The sequence below is a fragment of the Melozone crissalis genome, unplaced genomic scaffold (genome assembly GCF_028551555.1).
Source record: "Melozone crissalis strain CALT ecotype California unplaced genomic scaffold, PUWL_Pcris_2 ptg000027l_1, whole genome shotgun sequence".
NCBI lineage: Eukaryota > Metazoa > Chordata > Aves > Passeriformes > Passerellidae > Melozone > Melozone crissalis.
In genome coordinates this window covers 3,820,966-3,846,564 of record NW_026535805.1, presented here as the reverse complement: position 1 = coordinate 3,846,564, position 25,599 = coordinate 3,820,966, and the positions used below count along the sequence as shown (strand labels likewise).

The 25,599-nt window shown below is 42.8% G+C and overlaps 1 protein-coding gene across 2 annotated transcripts in view; it reads left to right on the top strand.

Annotated features, from left to right (window-relative positions):
* The window catches only part of KCNK2 (potassium two pore domain channel subfamily K member 2), a 106,115-nt gene that overhangs the window by 10,165 nt on the left and 70,351 nt on the right, over positions 1-25,599 (top strand). The window contains exons 1-2 of one of the 2 annotated variants that reach the window (XM_054279542.1): positions 19,314-19,652; positions 21,355-21,665. In XM_054279542.1, coding sequence (XP_054135517.1) covers position 19,652; positions 21,355-21,665 — 312 coding nt within the window. In that variant the 5' untranslated portion in view covers positions 19,314-19,651. Of the gene's footprint in view, positions 1-19,313; positions 19,653-21,354; positions 21,666-25,599 lie in introns of those variants that run through there. The other variant, XM_054279541.1, reaches the window with a different exon arrangement.

Below are 25,599 nucleotides of genomic sequence, written 5' to 3'. Positions count from 1 at the left end.
TCACCCCCTTTGGGAGAGCTCTCATGAGTCAGTGAGGCAGTGGCAACTGCTTGTACCTGTGAACCTATCCATGGGGCAGAACAGATCTGCCGTCACTCCAGTGTTCCTCTCATGTGAACAAGGCAGAGCCCTGAACTCATGGTCACATATTTGAATGAGATTACATTTGCTTATTGCAACACCACAGCTGCCCAAACTGCCTCTGGCCAGCTCTCCAGAAGAAAGGCAGGCAGATCAGCAGGGTCCATCTGTAACATGCATGCTACTGGCTGAGCCTTGTGTACGTAGTCTGATCTCTCCCAGAATAAGTATTTGCTTCTGAAGAAGTCTAGGCAGGCAGAAATGAAACACTGGAGCTGAGTGCAATATTTTGAAAATCACTATTAACTTATGTTACAAAATTGTTGTAAATATGTACTTCCAGAGTAACTTTGGCTATTGCAAAGAACAAAATAGATTTTGCAGATTTAGAGAGGTGATTCTGTCCCTCTACTACTCTCAGCTGAGACTCCACCTGGAGTGTTGCACCCAGCTCTGGGGTCCCCAACACAGGAAGGACATGGGCCTGTTGGAGCACATCCAGAGGAGGCCACCAAGATGATAAGAGGGATGGGGCACCTGCAAGGAAAATCTGAGAGAACTTGGTTTTTTCAGCCTGGAAAAGGCTTTGGAGTGACCTGATTACAACCTGCACCTGAAGGGTACCCACAAGAAAGATGGACAGAGTCTTTTTACAGCAGTATGTAGAGACAGGAGAGGGAGCAATGGCTTCAAACTGAGAGAGAATAGGTTTAGATTAGATGATAGGAAGAAATTCTTTACTGTGAGGATGGTGAGGCTCTGGAACAGGTTGCCCAGAGAAGCTGTGGATGATCCGTCCCTGGAAGTGTTCAAGGCCAGGCTGGATGGGGCTCTGAGCAGCCTGGTCCAGTGGAAGGTGTCCTGCCCATGGCAGGGGGGTTGGAACTCCGTGGTGTTTAAGGTCCCTTCCAATGCAAACCATTCTATGATTCTATGAAGTGGTATCTACTACTACAAAACTTTTCCTGAGGCCTTTTGTAGGATGCTCTGGTGCTTCAGCTAAGACATTGACTGCTTTCAAATGTCATTGTAATACTTTTAAGGAATTTTGAAAGCCATCAGTCATGAAGGGTATAAAAACCCCACAATTTCGTATATAATCTGAAGTGGAAAGGTGTACATATAGAAATAATGTGGTGAAGAATGATGAGCATTTTCACAGTTTTGCCACAACTGGGTATCTTCAGACCATCAGCAAACACGGGCAGGACACTCAGGAGATATCACATGCTACTGCTTCCCTTGTTCTTTGTATGTGCTGCTTGTACTTGAGTCCTTTTTGAGCCTGTGAAGTTGCTACCTGAAGGGACAGCTGTGGCTTTACAGTGGTTCTGTGAGTTACTGAGAAAAGGCCACTCTCAGCCTGTGAAATAAAGGCCACAAAAACCAAAGGAGTAAGTGACAATGTTTATCCTTTTCAAGGTGGGGCAGAATTATTGCCTTTGCCAAAGTGTATGATACAATACAATACAATTGTAAAACTCAATTGAGATCAGTGCTGAAGCTTAGTGAAACCAGTATTTCACTGCAGATGCTTAACAAGACAGTTCTGGGCTCTGCACATGAACTGTGATGCCATTTGCCTGTACAGCAAGTGTTCTGGAAATCTTGCTTACAACTGCTGCAAGAGCATTGGTCCTTTTGCTGAATGAATACAGCCTGATATTTAAAATCCAGAAGAAGGTGATATATAACCTCTGCCTTATTGCCAAAGGTAATAAAAGATTAATTTAAGGAAAAAGGAATTTGTAGTAATCAGTACATTTCTGGTATTCATCAACAATACGTGATATATTAAAAAAATGCATCTGAAAATCCTATTCTTTATATGAATAAGAAGAAAAATCTGTTTTAGCATAAGTAAAATCCTCAGTGAGAAGAAACCATATGTTATCCACTTTGCAAAATACACATCTTTGGTCTTTTATGTGCTTCATTCCATTAATCTTGCCCTTTATGCAGCCTGTAAGGAGGCTGGGATACTTGTATTCAAGAATCTAATTCAGGTTTCTATTCAACTGAGATGAGTATCCAGCTGAAGGGGACAGCCCCATGAAAAGCTCACCCAGACTGCTACTGTGTGGTAAAAAGAAGGCACACAGATGAGGAATGAAGTCCTGTATAGAAGTCTTCTATAAGTCACAGATGCTACTGCTTCCACAGAAAGCTGAACCCTTGTGCAAGGACGAGAACATCCTCGTCACAAGTATAAAGGCATGGAGTAGGGTGGCTTAAAAGATTGTATTTAAAACAGGTGGATGTGAAATGTCTCTCAATAGAGATATAGTGACAGGAAAGGAAAATGCTTCTATATCTGGGAAATATTCTCACCAACAAGCTTTGCTTAAGTATTTGGGATTCCTAGTAAAAACTCTCCAGAAATTCTGGGTTGAGGTGTGGGTGGAGAACAGCTTCTCCACAGAAACTCAAGTGTATTCAAAGGTATAGGCAGACAGAACTGTGGATGCCTCCAGCTGTATGACTGGAGAGTGTTGTAAAGCAGCCTCTATGACAGATCTCCAGGCAAAAAATCACCAGCTCTTCAGCAGAGAAGAACTTAACCTTCCTTGCACAGGTTATGCATGGGGGAAAAGTCTATTGTTTTCTTTACTTAACTCTCAAACATTCTTTCAAAATACTACAGCTAGGTAAGCTTTTATCTGGAAACCTCTGTTTTGGTTTCTCAAAAATGTATTTACTGATCTATTGGGCATTACTCATCTATTGGGCACTGTGCACTTTTAAGCTAACATTAAAATGGGCATCAGAAATCTGTTTCCTATAATCTGTGGGAAAAACGATGGGATGGGAACTTTGCTTTTACTGAGCATATTCAAGCTTTCAGAGAGCCTTAGCCATGCACAGTTTCTTTGCATGGATGCAATTATACCCTGTACTTTAGCTATGGATGCTATTTGCATCTCTGCAGAGAGAGCACCTAGGGATTCACGACACTCATGGAAGACCAATGCCCTCATCCAGGCTGGTGGCAGACAGAGCAAGGCATCAGGAATGCACATCTGGCAGAGTGGGAACAAGGCTCTGCTTCCATTCTTTGCTGCCTTGAGTTGGAGATGGTGAGAAGTTTTTTTGAGGTGTATTAAAATGTCTTTGATGACAGAAGCCAGTTCTTCAAGGAAAAAAACAGAAAAGCACTGGTCTAACTGAGGCTTCCCATGGGATCCTACATTTCAGCTCCACCTTGGAGATAATAGGGCAACGACTTGATACTGCCAGGCTAGCTAAGGTGCTGGATCAAGCAGAGTAAAACTGTCTCCTGACTGCTCAATATTCCAGGAGAGGGCCCTGACCTGCAGTAATCCATCTTGTGACCACCTGACTACCTGTGCAGTCAGTGCACACACTTCCTTCTTACTTTAGTGCCAGCAGTTGCCTTCCTTTTTTTCACCTCTTCATCAGCATTGGCCTCTGATGCCCTTTGGTGAAAGAAGAAAAGGGTATTATTTATCCAAAGTGAGAAAAATAACTCTTAACAACAGAGAAAATGGAGATGGGAAAGTCCTGAAAAGAAAATATTTAGATAACCAAGAAACTTGCAGTCAGCCCATACCCACTTTCCTGATTCATTTTCCTTGTTCTATCCATAAACATCTATTTTGTTCCCTGTGGCTGCCCCAGAAAGGGCTTTCTTTCTAGTCCCAATGATTTTTTTTTCATTTTCACATAGGACAAAGCACAACTTCTTCTGTAGTTTACAAGCACATACTATAAACAGAAATATATTGTAGCAGAAAGTAACCTTGCTAACATATGCAAATAGCAGAGAAGAATGTGAGGATTAGATTAGAAAGGGTAAAAATGGTTTAGTAATATGAAGAAGTAGCAAAAGCAGAAAAAGGGTGTTCCCACTGCTTTTTAAATCTGTCTTTAAATTATTTACTTGGCATTTTGACAGCTCACAATTTAAATAATTTCATTCATCTTAATATTTAATCACAGTTTTTAATTATACTAGTAACTTGAGGCTACTTTTTAATTCAGCAATAGCTTCATCTTCTATTAATAAATGGCACGTACCCTTGGCCTTGACACTTACTTGCTGTGAGTGTTTCAGCTTTGGTAGAACATGCAGTTCAGGACACTGTTATTGCATCTTAAAGCTCAAATCTCCGTAAATTATCAGTACAGCATTTAACCCTGATGATAATAATTTAGCATAAAAATGTTCAGTCTTCACTGTAGTTCTTAATGCTACTGTTGCTAAAATTGCAGAATATCAGAGAACAAGTACTTATAAAAAATCTTACTCTGAAAAATATTCCTCCAGATGATTTTTCTTCTCAGTCTGGAGAAGAGACCGTCTGGTACCTGAGAGCTGTGGGCTGGAAGAATGTTACATCTCTATGTGTGGCTGGCAGAGTTTGGGATGAAGGACTTGGGGTTTTTTTTTGAGCTGCATGCCAGATGAACTCCCTTGCTGGGGTTACAGCTCTTGTGTGGCACTGGGCTGCACTGGTTTGGAGGCTGCTGGGGAACAGAGGCCATCCAGCCCAAACCCACCAGGGAACACTAAAAGATCTGGGGCTTGCTGAGCTATGTCTCTCCCCACAGCTCTCTGACGTCTGTGTGGTTCTGTGATGACCAGGGAATGTGATTTATGGGTTCAAGAATGTTGACCATCTTTCCCCTGAGCCTCTGAGACCAAACTCCTGTTTTTGCAGGCAGCACGTCACATAAATATTTTTCCTATAAATTGGCCACCCTCTATTTTACAATGTTAAGTTTTTGTTCTAATCCTCCTTATTGAGAGATTGCTCCAAAAGTTGGCTCTTCTCTTGCTTTTCTGTGATTCCCAGCCAAAATTTATTCACAGAATAAATTCCAGGTTTGTTGCCAACATGGTTCCTTAGCTCAAAAAAGACTCTTTGATTGATCTACGCACAGCAATCAAAGCCTTCTCAGCGTTCATTTTGCCAGACTAAGTGAGCTGAGCTCTTCCAGTTTCTTTTGACATGATTCATCTAGAAACCTTTACTGTTCCTCTTTGGATTAATTTTTGTGGATCACAAATGATTAGAATTAAGTGCATTTTCCCTCTGACACTTCACCAGGGTTGGCACACAGCACTCTGAAAGCACTTGCTGGCCAAACCTCACCTCCTATGTACTGTTGATACTAACAAAAATAATCAGTATGAGCAAAAGGGTGGATTTAACAGAACCTCTAATAAAATTGGTTAAATCAGGCTACAAGGGCTGAGATTATTATGTGGCATATCTTTGTATTTATACAGTGGCAACACGAGGCTCAGGAACCAGGACACAGTGGCCCACATGGGCAGTGCTATTTGTAGGTCACCTGAAAGGATCAGGACCACAAGTGTGTGATGTCTGGTGGCTTTTTGCTCAGGGAGCTGGCCACTTTGGGTTCTATTCACAATGTACTGAGTCTCCCCATCCACTTATTGGAGACTTACTGCCTGTAAAAATTTATTTCCTGCCACCTGTAGCCACAAAGATTATCTTAGACTCAGGCTGAAGCAAGGATTTAAGCTCAGCTAGACCCTGAATAGTCTAAGTCAGAAGTGTAACATTCCCTGTGCAATGTGTTGCTTTGAACCAGAACAGATCAACACCAAGAGGAAAAAGAGAAGCATCAGCTTCCATGTCTTCCAAGCTCCAGTGTTAAATATTCTGCTAAATATTTGTTAGTTTACCTGTTAACCACTAGAAAGGTTCATCAGGGTTATAAGATCCAACCCAGGCACTTGCAGTAATTATGACTAAGAGCATGCTATGGTATCCGAAGAAGAAGCAGGAAAAATAACATACATTTGGTGTCAGAACAGCAAAAGAAAATGTGAGGGATGAAGGAGTTGGAATAGCAGGTAACGACTGTAGCTATTGCCTCTGGGTTTTTTATGAGATTGATCAGACAGGGATTAAAGAAGTGGTTTTTGCCCTTCAAAAAGAAAAGTTTCTAAAGAGTGAGGTGGGAAAAAGCTAGCTACTCTTCTTTTTCCATTAACCTCAGGCCAGAGGCAGTGGATCTAATTTAATAACCTACAATTAAAGAAGAGCAGTCTAATTACCAGTTTGTGATAAAAAAACATGTCAGGAGAATCACACTCTTTGAAAGAATGAAACTCTGAGAGGATTAATTGCAAGTGAAATACCCCAAAGAGAAATTTATTTAATATTGTAAAAAAACCCCTGAATTTTGCTGTTTATGGGATCCTAATTTTGAGATCAGATTGCAGTAGGGAGATCAAAATTGAGAGAGAAATATGGAATGAGATTCTGACTCACATTTAGAAGCAGCTGTGTTAGTATGCCAGTCTGGAGAACACTTTTCCATGAGAATGCAAGTTTTGGAAAGAAAACAGGTGATGCTACAGAAGATTAAGCTGACAAATCTTAGTTAAAAAAAGGGTTGACAAAATAATTAAAAACCTCTTCAACGGTTAACTTCTCATATGGAGCAAATTTCTAAGAAGTAATGTGAAAGTTTCAACTTGTCAGAACAAATGGGAACAAAGCAATGCCCAGCCTTTGATTGAGCTACTATTTTGCAAGAAACAAAGCTATCTATGGGAAGCTGTACCTAAAAGGAAAATAAGTAAAAGTATTCTGCACAGCAAAGAAGCTTTTCCCATGGACATTGCTTAGACTGAGCTCTATATGAGATGACTGAAATATGCCCTTGAACATGAGTGGTATTGTTGCTTACAAACTGGATATTGATACTCAGATCAATATGAAACTTTAAATCAATTTAGATTCAGAGAAAAAAGCCCAGGTTGTACAGTGACAAAGTCAATTCAATAGCAGCGGTATACAAACTAAATGTAATTTCAAGGCTGTGAAAACAGAATTTTACTTATTGAGAAAGATAGAAGCTGAAATATGTATGGTGCTTCTTCTCTTAGGGAGAATGTATAAGCTAGAAAACCAGAGAAATCTGGAGATAGAAAGAAAAACAGATTAGAAAACTCTAAAATAAATTGTGATATAGGCAGCAAAGGAAAAATTAGGAGGGAAATTTCACATACACACACAAAAAAAAGAAAATTAAAATTGTCATTATGGTTGCAAAAGAACACTGAGAAAAATGTAGAATGGAAATTGTAAATATTTAAAGATGTGCATGATGAAAGAAATTTTCTATCCATGATGATGATATCCTTTATATGTTTTGGAGATATTAGAAACAAATGTCTGTTGCAAAGGAAAAAAATGGCTCAGTTCTCTCAGAGAACTGAAATGAGAGAACATTTACACACAAAGAGATAAACCCCAAGCTGTCAAAGGAAATTCCTTATATAGTGCTCTCAAGTCACTGTTTTCTAGATCTCCTTGATAAAAATGGACATAACAGTCCTTTTTCACCTCAAAGAATTACTGAAACAGAGAGCACTTCACAACGTTTAGCATACATATGCTATTGTAATGAGGCCAGTGCACACATCTTACTACCTAAACTTGGTAGTCTGTACTAGGGAGAAAGCTTATATTAAGGAATAAATTAACAACTCACTTTGAATAATTGGCATTCTAATTTAATATGTGACTGTGTTTTGGCTTGATTCATACACTGATTTTAAAAATGAAGGGTAAATGGTTTCTGTCATAGTTCTGCTTTATCCAAACCCAAGACACATACACTTTTTTCAGGCACAGTTTGTATTAGTGTTTGCTTTTTGTGCTTTCCTGCAGTGAGTATTTTCTAAGACCTATGCTCTGCTGAACACCCATGGAAACTTCTTCAGTGGGCAGGCTACTCCTGTGCCATGGTGTGTGTGAATGCTTCCCGTTTCCTGGTGCTCAAAAGCAGATGCAGGCTGACTGGCACTGCTGTACTGAGGCAAGACCCAGGTGTGCACCCATGCTTTGTCCCTGAATCCTGCAGACCCAGCTCCCATGGCAAGGGAAGCCCAGGCCCAGCTGGAGGATGAGCTGCAGCACGCTGCAGCTGGGCGTTGGTCTGCAGGATCCGTGCAGCAGGACCCTGGGGCGTGCCAAGGCATGCAGGGCAGCCTCAGCACAGGCTCTGACACTCAGAATGTGAGAAACGACTGCTCCAACTTTCCAGGCTTCCTTTGAAGTCGATGGGAACTCGCCTGAGTAAGGTACACATGAAAATGGAATAGAAGTGTACGGTTTTGGCCTGTTAGGACATGGGTGTCAATAGAAAATGCTTCATTGCTGAAATCATAAGCAGCTTGCTAAATATTTGGGGCTTAAGAATACTCCACCCAACGTCTTGCTGATTAGAATGTTCACAGGGAGGTGAGTGTAGATCTCCTCTTCTGTCTCCTGAGGGGATATTTCAGCCACTGACTTGCACTAAGTGGTGATTTTGTTCTCTCCCTTTTTCCTCCATCTTTCCATTTTTTACTCTGTCCTTGTTAAGCACTTAAAAAAAGCCCACCAAAAAAACACCTGGAATCTGAAGTGTGGACACTTCCTCCCTTAAATCCCAAAGCCTGACAGGGTTTAGTGCCTTCCTTTCCTTGGTGTTGCTCGGTGCCTAGCTGCTAGCAGTTTCTGGAAGACCATAGTGAGTTCCTCTCATGGGTGACTGACTTTCCCCACACAGGGGACACAGGAACTCAGGAACTTTGGTCTGCATCTGCTGCGTTTAACTAAAACTAAATGCATCAGTGCAGAGCATGGTGACTCTTAAATTACTGTGTTGACTAAGCCTGAAGCCCAGAAGAGCTGAAGTGAAATCACAAGAGAAAATGACCATAGGAGAGAGATAATGATGGCTGATCTTATTTTAGTGATGTAAATAAAATGTGCTGCATCAATACACAGTAACTGATGAGATGTGAGTCTGGACTGGAAGAAAGACAGGGTCAGTTACCCTTGTCCTCCCTTATTGAAGGCAACTAGACCATGTAATTCCTTTCACAAGCTGGTGATCCTCCAGCCTGACATTATACATTCTGTATAAGTAATAACTAGAGCTTATAGCTCGGGTGCAAGTGCAGTTACATGTAGATAAATATCTAGGTAAAACAGATGTCTTGTATGTGTAAGTGGTATATTGAGCATGCATTGCAGTTAAGACATCAGTAATTGTTACATGCAGCTTCAGTGTTACTTACTTTGAGAGAAACATGGCTGGCTTGGACTCTTGAAGTCTAAGTTGTGTTTTTCCATATATATCTTCCTGTTAAATATTCTGCATAGCAGCCACTATGCTTAGGTTCTTCCCTAAGTGGTCATTTTGAATGGCAGGCGGCTCAGCACTTATTGACAGGTTGCTTTCTTGTTTAAAAATAGAAGAATGTGTGGATCCTTGTACACAGCAGGTAGCCAAGCAATAACGAAAGTGATTGATGATAAAAAGCTTGCTTTCTACTCTCCTGTCATCAACAACCTATTGGGATCAAGAGAACACTAGGATAGAAATTAATCTTCCTTGAGTTATTCTAAACAGTCAACTGATAGGAGATTTCTTTGATTTCATTCAATTGAAATTGATTAATTCTGTTGATTACTCTGTTTGAACTGAGTTAGCAGGAATTTTCTGCGTGTTGCAGCATCCTTGATGGTTTGCCTTCTTGCATGCCAAACAAGAAAACTTGGTAAAGAATGTGAAAGCAGATGATGTCAACCTAGTGTTTGCTGACTTAGACTGATAATGACTAGCAGTGATAAATATCTGTAGAAATGATCAGATATAATTTGTTTCTGTACTTTGATTTTTTACTGAAACTGTCATTGTTTAAAATACATAACAGTCCTTCATGAATTCTTCTGCCAAGGAAATACATAATCACTAAGGTAGGAATATTTTCTCTCTTTCTCCCTCTGTCCATTTCGTACCTCATGAATCTTTAATCCTATAGGAAGAACTGGGATTACATTAGAGTTCTTTAACGCCTGCTGTACTATGGGATTGTTGTAAATCTAGGGTGTTCCCCCAAGTTTTATGCCATCTCCTTATTCCTGATGCCTGCTGGGAAGGTTCAGATTAACATTAATAGTGCAGGACTGACCTCCTACCTGGAATCTTTTTTTTTTCTGGTTAGCAAACTGAATCTTATGATCTAGAGGAGATATTTTGAGTGCTTGGAAATGTACAAATAGACTGATATACACTGAAGGATTTGCCACATACCGAGGACACGGCTGCTTCAGGTTTGTCAGCCATCCTGAAATCTGTTTTTGCTCTATCTAGCCTTCAGTCAAAAAGAAAACTAATTCATTGTGCTAAAATGTTATTATTAAAAAAATTATCAGCGAGTATTTCTGGAGAGAGGTATGAGAAATGAAACAATAAAACATGTTGTAGGTACATCTTATTCTAGCTAAGCTTCAAAGTGGTTTGTCTTTCCCATGTAGCTAGAAGGGACTTAAGCCAAAATAATTTCCAAAATACTTGCCACAGCTTTCTGGTGCTGGGATCCAGTTCTCTTGCATCCTGCCTGATACAGGTTAGTCTCTGCTCTGTAAAGATGCCTTTGGAGTGCCTTTCTGTGACACTGTAGCTCAGCTGGAAGTCAGCAGCTAATTGACTCTGAAGAAACCCTTTATGCAATAGGAAGGCAAGACATCCTGACAAGCTCAGTACTTGCTGATGTAAGTAAGTAAACAGGTAAACAGGTAAACAGGTCATTTACCTGTTTTCAGTAAAATTCTTTCTGCTGATGGCAAGGCAGGTGAAACTTGCTAAGCGCCCACGTGAGTGTATTGCTATTTATAAAACTCAAGCGTAAAACCTCTTGTGCACAAACATCTAAGTGAAAACAACAAATATAGCTCAGTAATATTTCCTAGAGATCAGATAAAATAACAGGGCAGTGCTCTGGAGTCCAGTAAAGCACTCGGATCAGTGATCTCTGAGTGTGACTTGCTTGAACTGGGCTTACTTGAACACTGGAATGATAGGCTCTGTCCAGGAAGGTTAAAAATGTGGATTTAAATGCCTTCATGCAGAAGAAATGCCTTTATGAAGAAGAAATAATTAGAGTTCTTTTTGCTTATCCTGAGAAAATCTTGCAATCACTGCACTATTATGTAAAATCTGGAGACTTCTGTTTATGTTTTCAAAGAAAGCAGTAACCATATCTACTGTTTGCATAAAGTTTGTTCTGCTTGCCTTCCAAACAAGCCAAGTGAAGAGCTATTTTCTGGATCAATTGGGCATAAGAATTGGGCATAATGCTGAGCAGCATGGTGGGAAGTGTGTTTGTGTCCAGAAGCAGAAAGCTTGTTCAAGAACACCAGTGGTGAAAACTGAGCCACACAGAAATGAAAATAAATTGCTTTCTTCGGGGATCGCTATTTTGCTTCTAGACACCTCTGTCCACGTCAGATGTTACATCTTTCACCTGCAAAATGACATAAAACCTCCCAAAGTAGCTGACAAAAAGCTAACTCCAGAGCTGGAGGCAACACTTACATGCAATGGAAGTACCATAATTAAGGGAGTTTGCCATGTTGAGGAGTCAGGGCTCCCAGTTTGAGTGTGCTGCTGGGAAGATCATTCCTGCCCTGCCTTCAGAAGCTGGAAATACTTTTTTTGTTATGTTGCACAATCCTTTCCATGCAGGAACTGCCTCTGAATTCCCACATAGCTCCTTGTGTGGGGTTCTGCTCTGATGTACAGCAGATATATCCGAAATCCATCACGTGTCGATTGTATGTATTTTTGTGGATTTGCTAGCAGGATGAAGGACCTGCTCCCTGTGACCCTGCAAGTTAGGAATAAGGGATGGGGTTTTTTCCCCACAAATCTACTTTACTAGTTATAATATTGTGATCAGAGCTCACTTTTTGAAATATTCTAGGTGATTTTTATGAGTTAGTAAAATCACCAGATCTTCTCTCTAAAATAAAGAAATTGCCAATAAGTCCCCAAGAATCTGGTGCAAATAGTCAGCCTGAGGCTTCTTTACTCACTGCTTTTGTTGTATGTCTTTCATTGAGATACTCTTACTGGATAAAGCCTTAGGTAAATTTTTTGAGTCATAATCCCCTTAATATCCGAAGCTGTTATGAGAGAGAACATGAAATTGGTTTCTTTATGGATTTTCTATTAACTTTTCCCTGGCAATCATGCTCATTAATTTGGTATACTCCCCTTTTTAACACACAACACACACAAAATCACAGAAAGTTTATATAAATTCTTATAGGGGGTCACTTATGCTGTGTTTGTTGCCAATATAAATAATTTAGAAAAAGAATTATTTTTATTGAAGAGTACCTTTTACACTAACATAATGATTTTTTTACAATTTTACTCACCCTTTTTTGTGATGAGGTAATTAATCTTTTTGGGCAAATGATTACAAAAATATCAATCTGCTGAGAATTTTAGAAATAGAACAGCTTTTATGTCCAGGCTGCTAAAATGTAATGGAAATTTCATAATATTAATTTTAGCTGTTTTATGTGAAGGGATCATACAAAATAACTTTCTCACCAGGCCAAGCCCTAAGCGCATCTGGTTCTGTTTGGTGCCTGGGGTATTACATCTGGGGTATATTTATATTTGCTGTGCAAAGAGGAAAATATGGGCCAGTCTTGCCCTGTATTTTCTACCTATATTTTCCTTGGAGCCAGAGTCCAACTTTTAATGTTCCCTCTACCAAGAGAAAATAAAACATAAGACTGTACAAGCCCATGGCTGAGTTTCTTTGCATGCTTAACATCAGTGGCAGGACACAATAGAAACACCTTTCTTCCAGCAAAAGTACATGGATTAGAAGCCACTTCAAAGCTGAAGAGGTGAGCATGAGTAGCCTGTTCTCCTGCCAACACAGTCCATAACTGCCAGTCAAAGATTAAACCACTAAGCCCTCAATTTCACGATCACACTTTAAAGAAAATAGAAGGAAGTGCCTCCAAGGATGGAAGTGCTCAGCAATGCCAATGCATGATGCATCTGAATGGCAGGAATTTATGTTTCTTGCTGCCCAAATACCTTATGAGAACTGGGCTCTGCTCACCCAGCTTTCTGCCTGCATGGTGTTTGTGACATCTTTGTCACAGCAGAAAGAACAAGCACTAGAACAATCTACTGAATTAAAAAAAAAAAAAAAAAGAAAGGAAAGACTACCAAAAGCTATCTTTCTTTAAAAAACTGTAGCATCCTTTCCAGACATACCTCTATGTAGCAGAACATAGAGTTTGCCAAAAAATATTCTCTTGTGCATATTTGAAAATAATTCATGGATTTCATTACACTTTTATGCTTTTATGGCTAAAGCCAGATAGAGTCTGGTGGTTTTAAAACATAGATACCTAACGTTCTCCTTTTTCATCACCTCATTTGTATTCTTTATTTCTGCTAGCAAGTTCTTTCATTAGCCCCACATGATACTTATTTAGTATTGCCAGGGCTATTTTCTCTTGTTTTCTCTTTGTCTGTTTTGTTTTGTTTCTTCCAAATTTGATTTGTGAATTACTCGAAAAGAAAAGCACTAATGCTGTTTTAGGTGATTTCCAGTGTCCCCTGTCTGTATTTTATTTTATTTTCAGATTGCTGTGTCATAACTCTGTGCCACTAATTCTTGAGTTCCCTAAAATGTGGATATAGTACTTTACAAATACAAAAAGTCCTCCTCTCCTCAAGGCATGATTTAAAAGTAAGCTTACTGACTCAAGGAAAATCCCCTTTAGAGTCAGCACAAACTTTGGCAATTCTCATCAGGCCTGAGGTGTGCAGTCATACATATGGTTTTTTCTTTCAAAATATTCCCTGCTCTTTTCCAGTCTGCAAAGACAATATGAAGATTAGGTTCCCATCTCATCTCATCCAGTAGCACCATGAAAATCAGTTGCATGGTTGGTGCTATTGGGTGTGGACAGACAGATATGAAATCTAGATATTCCCATTGTCAGCCTCCTTATTTGAAGAGACCACAATGGCAAAAATGGAAAACAAATTACAAACCAGCAATTTTGCAGAACATTTTGGTGATTACAGAAAAGCATTTTGTAATCATCCCAAGGCACTACTAGCTGTCCATCAAGGACATCAGTAATTCAAAGCAGTCGTAAGATTTTTCTGTGCATAAATAATCCATAATAATGGTGACATACAGCAATTCCCATTTATCATTGATGAAAATGGCACTGAAAGTTAGTTATAATCATTGGTTCTGAAGCACTCCAAGCATAATAGATTTGTGGAAACAAATATGAAAAAAACAGTGGCAGAACATGTGATAAATAAATCCCATTAGGTCTGATAATACGACACAGGCAGGGAGGAAACCCACTGGGAGATTTGCAAGTCAGTAAAGAAAAATACACATTCACAATATTAATTACAACAGTCAGTGCTTTACAGGTTATGAAACAACTTCCCTCTTGCTGCAAGTGGATAGATAGATAAGGCTTGCTAGCAATGGAAAGAATTGAACATAATTAAGACTGACAACTGAGCTGTATAAAAATAGATGAGCACATGTAAACATTTTTTCTAGTAATTGATGAGGTGAGAAACAATGGCTTTTCTGCTGAATAAATAATTTGTCACACTGTAGGACAGACGCTCCTGTAGGTGTAATAACTTGTTAGTGAGGTAGAACTCATTAATATTGTGTGGTGCAGTCGGCATGCTGGAGGGAAGGGATGCCATCCAGAGGGACCCTGACATGCTCGGGAGGTGTCACTCAACATGAGCTGGCAATGTGCATCACAGCCCAGAAAGCCAACCAAATCCTGGGCTGCATCCAAGGGAACATGGCCAGCAGGTCAAAGGAGGTGATTCTCCCCCTCTACTCTGCTCTGGTGAGTCCTCACCTGCAGTGCTGCATCCAGATCTGGAGAACCCAACATAAGGAGGACATGGAAGAGTTGGAGCAAGTCCAGAGAGGTAATGAAGTTGATAACAGGACTGGAGAACCTGCCCTACAAAGACAGGCTGAAAAATTTGGGGCTGTTCAGTTCAGAGACGAGAAGGCTGCACGGAGAGCTCATAGCAACCTTCCACTATATGAAGGGCCCTACAGGGAAGCAGGAGAGGGACTCTTTGTCAGGAACTGCAGTGACAGGACAAGAGGGAAGGGATATAACTTAGAAAGAGGGGAATTTTAATTTAGATATTAGGAAGAAATCCTTTACACTTGGGGTGGTAAGGCACTGGAACAGGTGGCCCAGAGAGGTTGTGGATGCCAAACCCTGGAGCTGTTCAAGGTTGGATACAGCTTTGAGCAACCTGGTCTAGTAGGAGGTGTCCCTGCTCATGGCAGGTGGGTTGGGACCAGATGGTCTTTAGGGTCGCTGCCAACACTTAACATTCTTTGATTCTGTGATTTGCAATACATATTCTAGTTGCCCTATGTATGCTTAACTCATTCAAAATGTGAATTAGATGAGATCACATATTTTTCAATGTGTCTGTTTTAGGACTTTACCATTTTCAGAGGCAGAGGAGGGCTGAGTGCCACTCAGCTGCAAGTATCTCCTGCCTATTGCCTTCTCCCCAGTGCTGAGAAGGTGTGTTTTCAGCATAGTCACTCAAGCAGCCTGGCATTCTTGCTGGCTGTGAAGAACATGGTCTGCCTTCTCCTTTGCTCCACAGAGAAGCAGGCTGTGTGCCATTAATCCCTCATTTAGTTTAAATTCCCATAGCAGGATACAGCTAATGGTTTATGGTGAAATACAGTGGCATGGCATGGCCTTAATGTCATAATTATCCATAAAGAACTGACCGAGATCTTTTAATGTCTCCAAAGAAGTCAAGAGACAAGTAATTTGTAAGTTCTGCTGAATAAGTAAAATGAACGTTAAAATTAACTTACTATGTAAGTCCAGTAGTGTTTCTGCAAAGCTTTCTGGTAATAAAACCTAGAGTGGCAGAGGTTTATCCTTGACTTTAACTGGTATACAGTTTGGCCAAATTCTGAAGAGAGGCAGAGGTTTCCTGCTATTATGTGATGAGGAGGAGAGGATGCTGTGTTCAGGAGGTCCCAAAGCCTATAGCAATCCACTGTTTGATCAGAGGCACAGGTTCCCTGTGGCCAATCAAACAAGTGCCCACATGAATGAGCTGCTGTTGAAGTCAGCGAGGCAAATGCCCTCACTGGAACCCTTGTCGTAGCAGTCCCTTGGGAGTATAGAAATTCTCAGCAGCTAAATAAGTTTGAGGAAGGCTGGAACCTGTGGTGCCTCCCATTACACAGCTGCTTAAAGGAGAAGAGCATTTATTGCTCACAGAGGTGGGGGCTTAGCAGAAGGCTCTTGTTCTGGGTGCAAAGCAAGTGTTCTTCATGACCTCCCAGGGAGGGGATAGCTCCTGAATTAGGAAGAGGAAAATAAAGCGTTACTGACAGGTAAGAGTACCTTTTACTTGAGACTTTCAAATTGGTCTTTATAGGGTAATACTTTGGAATAACTGTTTCTCTGCAAGTGACCTTGTGTCCTACAAGAGCTATGTTTAGGTCATCTGCATCTGTTATTTGCATGAATATGGGATTGCTGTGTTTATCATGCAACTTCAACTTGCTCTGCATGCTGCATGCCTGTCTCTCTTGGCTGAGCCTACTTTTAACATTTCAAAGAGTTGAGCAGCTTCCAGTACCCACCGTCTGTGAGTATTGTGGTCATCCCAAATTATGCCAGTACATTTTTAGACATCATTTGACAGTCCTGTACATTGTGAGTTTTTCTCATGTTAGCATGAAATACACAAACCTGCTTACACTTAATCTTAGAAATTTTTTTCCCAGTTTGTTCAGATAAATGTCCTTGGCTCAGCAGTAAATCCATTTGCTTGCAAGGCTGGGCTCTGTGTTTTAGCCCTTTTTATAACTAAATTTTGTCTGTGTTGGTTAGTGGGGAAGTTTTGTCAGCACTGCATTTAAGTGTGTTTGTTTAGCAAAGCTCAGGCCTGATGTGTCAAGCTGGTCGAATGTCAGTTCCAAATTTGAGGGCAAAGTGGTCACACACAATATTCAAACAATGTGTGGTGTACATTGCAAAAAAAATATTGATGGGCACGACTCCATAGAGTAAAGGCTAGTGCTGTAAAAGGCCTCCAGAAAATAGGAGTTGCTGTACACAATGGTTTTTATTGTAGACTACAAAAAGAATTAATGGTTTTCTTGCTGAATTTGAAGATCGATTCTGTATGTGGAGCGTTTATATCCCTGCTAGAAATGAGAATGCACAGCTCAAGTCCACTCAAAGTAAGTGGTAAGATGAGGATCCAGCTGAGGATTGCATCTGCATCACAATAGGTGGAAAATATCAGCCAGCTGAAACTAGACATTGGAGATGTTTACTAGGTAATTAATGGAAAAAACTGCTTTCCCAGAGATATCTCATCAGGTCTTAAGGTTAAGGCACCAATGCAGTCATTCCTGGAGCAGATCTCAATATGGTTTCTTCCCATTGGGTGGAATCACTAAATTTAAGGCCTGCTCCAAACACTCCCGAAGCTATTGGAAGGCTTCCCACGGATTTCAATTTGTAGGCAATAAATATGAGCCTTTTAAAGCTTTTAATAATAACTCCTTCACTCAAAGAAAAACAAAATCTCATTCCAAATATTTAGATTGCTAAAGAAAGGCATGTAGTATTTTCCACAGTATTTTATGGAGACACAGGTCAGCATGGAGGAAAATGTTCACGCCTGTTTTTCCATAGGATGTTCAAAGAAATCCTGCGAAATTACTCTTTTCCATGAGATAGGAACAGCCAGTGTTTACATAGGCTAATGATTAAGAAATCTGCTGGAAAGAAAGGAGAAAATATTATTTTTTGGGGGGGACAGTATTTTATATTAAAAATATTCAGGTGTGAGAATCTTACATCTTTGAGAATTCCTCGAATGAGGGAGTATCAGCAGTCAGAAGCAGACATTTATCTTATGTTTGAGTATTAGGTCTATGTTGATGAAGCCAACCCTGTGACTGAAGATCTGTTTGCAAGGGGCTGTTGGATTGGGCCCAGAGGCTCTCAATACTCGGCAAGTGCTCTGATGGTTCCCAGGGATGGGCAGCAATGAGCTACAGCTCGCTCTGAAATAGCAGGGGCAGCTTCCTGCCCTGTGCTGCATCTTCTGGAGACCTGTGGACATGCAGCGTGAGAGTGGTGTGATTGATGTTGCTGAAATGGGAGTCCTGAGGAACTCAATATTACACTCATTTGTATTATGTCACATTGATATGGAGAAGCGTTAAAATAAGTGACTTCTAAAGTGTTTGCTGATGGTGCTGCTGATTTAAGTGGGATTATAGCCCATTAAACACCCGATGTATGACTGTCTTTGGCCATTTTACAGATACAGCCTTTGGCTTTAGATGCTTGAGACTTATACCCATTTGTTACGGTGAGTAATTTTTTAGACTTTTTAGAGAGTGGCTGTGGGGGCAGTTTTTGGTTTCTCTTGGTAAATCCTCTTCTAGGATTTGTCTTCATGCTCTTCACCTCGGTGTGAACAACTGACCCATGGATAGTGTCACAGGTGACAGATGACTGGAAATAGGGGAGTTAGCCCACGGCAAAGATAGCAAGGATAATTTCAGGCTTTTTAGTGGCAGAAAGCACAGTTGAAGCAGCATTTCTGATGTATCTATCAGACAGAAATGGAAGAAGGCGGTGCGCAGGCGGCGCGTGCGATAGGAGAGCAGCTAGCATCCCTGCCTCCCAGATCCCACCTAGTTAACTCCTTGCAGCAGCACACCCGGGCTGCCGAGCTCCGGGTTAACATCAGGCCGAGCCGGGGAGGACGGAACCGCCTGGCCCTTCAGCCCGGCGCCGTTCCCCGGCGAGGGCCGAGGTGTCCCCTCTTGTCCCCCCTCTCCTGCTAATTCGGTGACATTTCGGACAGTTCAAAAGTTCACGGGGAGTCTCGGGCGAGGCGACCGGGTTGTGGGGCCGGAGCGGGGACCGCCGGCAGGTCGAGCCTCGCCGGCGGGGTTGGCCGGTGCCTTCTCCTCCTCCCTCTGTCCCTCCCCTCTCCTCGCTTGTTTCCAGGCGAGACCTTGCTCTCCTGGAGAGAAGAGCAGGTACCGCTCTGCCGCCCCCGGCTCCCCTTCCACCTTCCCCCGGGCGCCCAGCAGCATCTGCCCAGCGGGCGGCGGGCGCGGAGGGGGCGCAGCCCCGGCGGGCCGGGAGCGGCGCGGAGCTGCTGCCCCCCCGCCGGCGGGGGGCGCGGAAGGGGGCGCGGAAGGGCGGGGGGGGGGCGAGCAGCGGTGCGGCTGCTCGCCGCCCCACAAAAGGCACCGCCGGGCTCGGGCTGCTCCGCACGCCCGGCGCACCGGAGCGCGCACGGACACGCACACACACACACACACACACACACACGGGCGCTCAGGCACACACGGACACACGGACACACTCGCACACACGGAGCGCCGCGATGTGCGATGCGCGATGCGCGACGTGAGGCACCTCGAACGCCGCGGGGCCGGGGAGAGCCGGCGGGATCCGCGTTGCCAGCCCGCCCGCCCCTGCCGCTCCCTCTCCTCCAGACCCATCCATCAGCCTCTTCCTATCGGTCTGCTCCTGCCTTTCTTTTCTTTTCCTTTTTTTTTTTTTAATTTTTTTTTTTTAATTTGCTCTAACTGTATCTATCCAAGCATAGAAAAAATGCCTGCCCGTGGAGCGAGGAGAGGGCACCGGGTCGGTAAATAAGAAGTGAGTACGAGCACAATGGCGTGCCTCCCCGCTCCCAGCCCTGCGGATGCTGCATGCGCCCCTGCTTCCCCCGCACCGGACACCGGGATGCTCCCCGGGGCTCCTTTGTACCTTGCCTGGCTCCTCTCCCCTCCCTTCCCGGCCCCGCTCCCGCCGCGCCCCGGCTCCGCCGCCGGCCGCCTCGCCCCCGCGCCGCTCCCCGCGGCGGAGCATCCCAGCTGGCGGCAGCTCCGCGGGGGCTACCGGGGCTGCACCCCGCGGGGGCGGCGGCGGCCCCCGGCGCGTTGCACCGGCCGCGGGGCGGGGACGGCGGAGCGGCGGTGCCCGGTGCCCGCTCCTTTGTTCGCCGCCGGCGGCCGCGGCGGGTCGGCGCTGCTCCGGGCGGGCTCGGCGGCCCCGGCCGCGCCGAGAGCGCTCCCCGGCACCGGCCCTGGGGATCGGGAGGGCTCGGGGGCTGCCGCAGTAGAGGAGGCGGCGGCGGGAAAGGGGCTCCCCGGCAAGGTGCGGGACGGGGGGGCCGTGCCCGAGCCGCCGGTGCCCGTGGGGCGGGGGCCGTAGCCGTGGGAGGCGTGACCGCGGCGCGCCTGGAGCGCCCGGCGCCCACCCCGCGAGATGCCAGGGGTGCCCCGGGTCCCCGCCCGGCCCCCGGGGCTGCCGCTCTGCCCCCGAGCCCTGCTCCCGGAGCAGCGGCGTGTGCCCGAGCCCGGCGGGTTCCCGGGCGGCGACTCTGCCAAGTACCGCCGCCTTCCCTGCAGGGACGCATCCCATCTCCGCCGTCCTGTGGGAGACTTTCCTCTCAATTTAGATCTGAGCTTTTCCCACCGGCGGCTGGAAGAGCTGTCGTGGCCATTTAAAACGTACTGGTCATTCAAAACAATTTAAATATAGCTTGTGTGGTTACTTGCCGTGACCGTCTTCCTGCAGGAGACCTTTATCTGGACTTGATGTAGAGGATTTTTTTTTAGTGCCCATGTAGTTACTGGTAGTCACATGAGTTATCCAAGTACTTGATTAACACACTCAGCCACTCTTTTCCTAACCCGGTGGGGTTTTTGTAGCTGTAAATAGAAGTACCTGCTGTAACAAATGCACGACTCTTCCAGTAAGCTCACATGTGTTGTGCCACTGTTTTCTGAAAGATGTAATCAATAAACAATTAGCCCGTTAAGACCAGTATGATGAGCAATGTCTTATTTTTACGATTGTGTCTGGGGAGTTTAGAAGTGATCACACAGCTGTTCTCCGAGAGCATTTGTTGGAGCATAGGATAAAATAGCTGAAGGAGATGAGGTTTTGTATTTTCCTGATACTTCTGTAATGCTGAGGTAGAATACAGCTGGAAGACTGCTCAGCAGTGCTTGAGAGAGCAGCGAACATAAAAAATCTCTGCAGCAAAATACTACCTTAGAGTAATTTAGTGAAATACAAGGATGTAGGGGAAGTATGCTTTTGGAAACGATTCCATATCATACAGGAACAGACATAGAAAATGTTCCAAATGCGCTTGTACATGTAAGATGGACACTACTACTCAGAGCAACAGATCTGAGTTGTAAGGTGTTATGGGATTAAGAGAAAGATGAAGCAGTTTAAGAATTCCATGTAGAAGCAACAGAATTAGTGTAATCTCTTGGCAAGAAGTTTAGTTAGTGAAATCTGAGTGGCACTGTGAACATTAACTTTCTTTTTCTGTTTTTGCCAGTGGCGGCACCTGACTTGCTGGATCCCAAATCGGCCACTCAGAACTCCAAACCAAGATTATCGTTTTCCACCAAGCCTACCGTGCTTGCTTCACGGGAGGAAAACGATTCAGCCATTAATGTTATGAAATGGAAGACAGTCTCAACAATTTTTCTGGTGGTAGTCGTGTATTTAATAATTGGAGCAACAGTATTTAAAGCCCTGGAGCAGCCTCATGAGACCTCCCAGAGAACCACCATTGTGATTCAGAAGCAGACGTTTGTATCTCAGCATTCCTGTGTGAATGCAACAGAGCTTGATGAACTGATTCAGGTAATCCACACCAAACCCCTCATCACCTTGCCTTAGAGGAACAAAAGATATGTGGCAGTGCTGCAGTGATAAGGGGCAAAACCTTTATAGGCAGGGCTCTGTATTGGCCGAGCGATGTAACAAGTGTTAGACCAGAAGCTGAGCATTTGCATTTTCATGCAAAGCATCATGGTTGAAAAGCTATTGCTATTTTTAGGTCCAGTATGCTTGGTAGAGGGCCTTTTCACTGAAGCCTCCCATTATGCTAATTAAATGATTATTCATCAGCAATATATATAATTAATAGTTCACAAAGGAATTGGTATATTGATTGTGCTTTACAAGTTCTGTCAATATTTGAAGTGCCTAATTCTGAGGAAGAAGCTACACCATCCATTGCCTTAAAGAACTCCTAATTTACTGTGATTTTATCAAGCTAGCGTTCCTTCCAGCTGTATGTTTCTTTATATTGATTTTGTTTTAAGTACAGGAAAGCACCATGGACTTCCTACTTTGATCCTAAATCTCAATTTTCTCTGCTTCTTAAAGGCACATCCACAAATGATGTACATTGGTGTGTTCCTATTAACATGACTTCACCCTTGCAGGTCCCCTGCCTCAGAACCATGGGAGATACTTATTTGCAGTAGCACAGAACTAGATCTGGAGCCCCATAAATCCCCTTCCAACTTAACTCCCATGTTCTTATGAATATCCAGTGGCACTGGAGGGAATAGCAGAGGGCTGCCAGATCACATCAGTTCTGGGCATGGGACAATGAAATGGGAAACTCGAGTGAACAGTCAAGAGTTGGCAAGGATTGACTCCTTCCTTAGCAGTGTCCATGAGGCTATCTGAGTCTGCAGAGCCCAAGATGGGACAGGGAAAGCAGGAGAGGGTGTTGGGCACCCAGACTATGGTGAGCAGGAACTCTGGAGCATGCCAGATGCATGGGCAGAAAAAAATTCTGAAGTGTTGTTTGTCAGCAGATATGGCTGGGAGTTTAGAAGCTGGTTTTACCTCTCTAGACCAATCTGCATTGAGCATTAGAATGGACATGTTTTCTTTTTTCAGTTTTAAATATAGAGTTTTGATGTGCTTGTTATTTTTATGGTGCATTACTTCTGAATTTTAAAGGTAAGCTGGGAAAATGTCTTGTATTTTGTGATTTCTCCCCTGCCTTGTTGCTAAAACATATTCCAAAACTGCTACCCTTAAAATGCCTGTCAGACAGCTCTCTCTCCACGAGTCCAACGAGGCATGCCTGAGGAGATGCTGCTGATAGTGATTTAGATGCTGGGTAATAACTGTGTTCCAGTGGTTTGACCAGCAGAATGTGAGATAATCTTTCAGAGAAATACACAAGCACATTCTGATGAAAAATAACTCTTGTAGCTACTATAAATATCCTCCTATGAAATTTTTAGGTCAGATACTGTACTTGTGAAGATAAAAAAAGAAATTTTGAAGCAATATTATCTTACATCATCTGTGAGATGGACCTTAAGGCAAAAACTGTTGAAGTTTGCTCTGGAGTACTTAGATATTTTAGCATTTATGATTCTCTGCCCAGAAGCACAGATTGATAATAAAAAACCACTTCATCAGCATTCAACGCCCATTTGATGTTCTGTGTAAAATAAATGAGTTTCAGTACAACCATCAGAGAACAGATAACCATATCAGCATCAGCTTCCATCTCCACTAATGATCTTGCCACAACCAGAAAAACACAGGCGTGTGGGGCATGGGGAGGTGACACAGCCTCCCACAGCACATGGATGAGAGAGAATTGTGGAAAGAGTTTGCTCTGCTTGCTGGTGGGGTAAATGGAAAACTTAATTTTCCCTTGATCCCATCTGCTCCTCTGTAAAGAGCACCATGATGTGGAGGTAGGAATGTGCTGTTCCACTCCTTCTACAGGAGCAGAGCTGGGGCACAGGGAGCATCTTTGGGTGCCTTGCTTTATGCAAAGTGTGAGTCAATGACATCGAGTCAATGACATCAAGTCAATAACATTAAGGGTTGGGAAATTCTGTGTTCCCAAAGTAAAATGAAAAAGCAATGGTAAAAGAGAGTCTCAAATTCATTTTTCCAGGTCTAGGCTACTATCTTACTCACTGGGCTTATATTTCTTCCCTAGTTGCCACTTTGCCACAAAAACTAAATTAGTGAAATACATTTTGTCTCCCTGGGATTGTGCCTGACTGCTATTACAATATAATGCAGTGTTTCTTCAGATTTTGTTGGATGTCTGTATGAATAAAAACAAATAGTGCGTGCAAGGAAAAAGTAAATGTTATTTAAGAATTCACTGAAAGCTACAAAACTGAAAATTAATATGTACTAGAGTAGAAGGGAGCTGGAATGATTAGTTTGTGTGAAGAAAATTACAGAGCTTATAGACTGTAATGTCTTCTTTAATCAAGAATTTACTTTGAGTCGAACTATAATGAAATTAATTGCAACTTTTCCTTTTGAACTTTGTGTTCTGGGAATCCAGATACTGTTTTGGCTCTTTCATGCTGGTCATTGCTGAAGTCATACCAAGCTTTTTCAATCTTCACAAACTTCTGCTCTGGAGTTTAATCCTTACTCTGAAGCAGGCTTGACTACCCAAAAACTACCCACAGGCAGTGCAATATGTGGTAGCTTATTCAGGTGAGCACATCAGAGACCCTAGTTGGAGACAACAAATTCAGCTAAAAAAAAAAAAGCGCAAGTGGAATGACAGTCCAGTTTCCAGCACCCAGGAGCTGTGGAGTTTCCTGGACCTTGGCTAAAATATTCCTTTTGTCACAAAGCTGTTTAAAACAGTGTTGTGTGTTTCTGTATATACATACAGGATAGGGATTTTTCCCTTCCTGCTTACCCATCCTTATTTTATCTCACCAATCCCCAGAACCTGTCCTGCTACAGCAATATATACTGTTGCCAACTCTTCAGCAGGCACAGGTTTATTCCCTGGGTTTTGAATTCCTGAAACTTTGTATTGTCACATTGATTGTGTGGCTCCTCTGGGTGTACTAGGTGAGAATTATACTTTTACAGACATCATATATTTTATATAGATGTAAAATATGGGGCAACAGAGAGCTGCTATGCAACCTAGAAAATGTGCAAAGGTAATGGAATAGAGTGCTTTGAGGATGGCAGTGAGGTAAATTCACCTGCCTCAGAAAAAGGACCTGTGTTTTCCTCATAACTTTTCAGCCCCATCCAGCAGCTTTATTCCTGTACTGACAAAAAAAAAAAAAAAAACACCAAAAAACCGCATGATCTTTATGACTTCTTCTGTCTCAGACTTCCATGGTCCAGCATTGCAAATCTTTCAGTCTAAAGCGCTTCAGTTGTTGCCTCACTATCACAGAATATACCTGAAATAAACAACAGCAATGCGTGACCTTGAGAGGTATATCCAGGTACATAACGTGATATTTTGTGAGCACTTCCATTTAGTACCATATTAAAAATGTGCACAAGTCATGCAGAGCATATCTGTACACCCAAGAGACCAGTTTTTCTAGGCAATTCCAGCTCCTTTTGCTGTAGCCTGAAGCCAGCAATTAACAACAGCATTAAGTGGATCACTGGATGCTGTCTCCAGTGATGCTGAGGTGGGCAGTGCACAGCACTCAGGGGTGGTATATCTAAATTTACAACTAGAGAAATACCCCAGGAGGGAGGCTTGTAAAAGTACAAACACTACCTGGGTGAGTAATGAGAATACAACAGAGCAGCAAGCTGTGCATGGTTTGATGTTAGACTTCACTTTTAAAAAGTTGCAGGTGGAAGGTCTTGCAAGGATCTCACTTGGTAACAGATGAGAAAGCATTGGATTGGTTATTTGTGATATCTAATATATTATAAAACAGCAGAAAGGAATGTGGCCAGGTTCTTTCCTACTTTTTCTTCTTTTGGAGAAGAGTTCTCTACAATTCATCATGAATGGTGG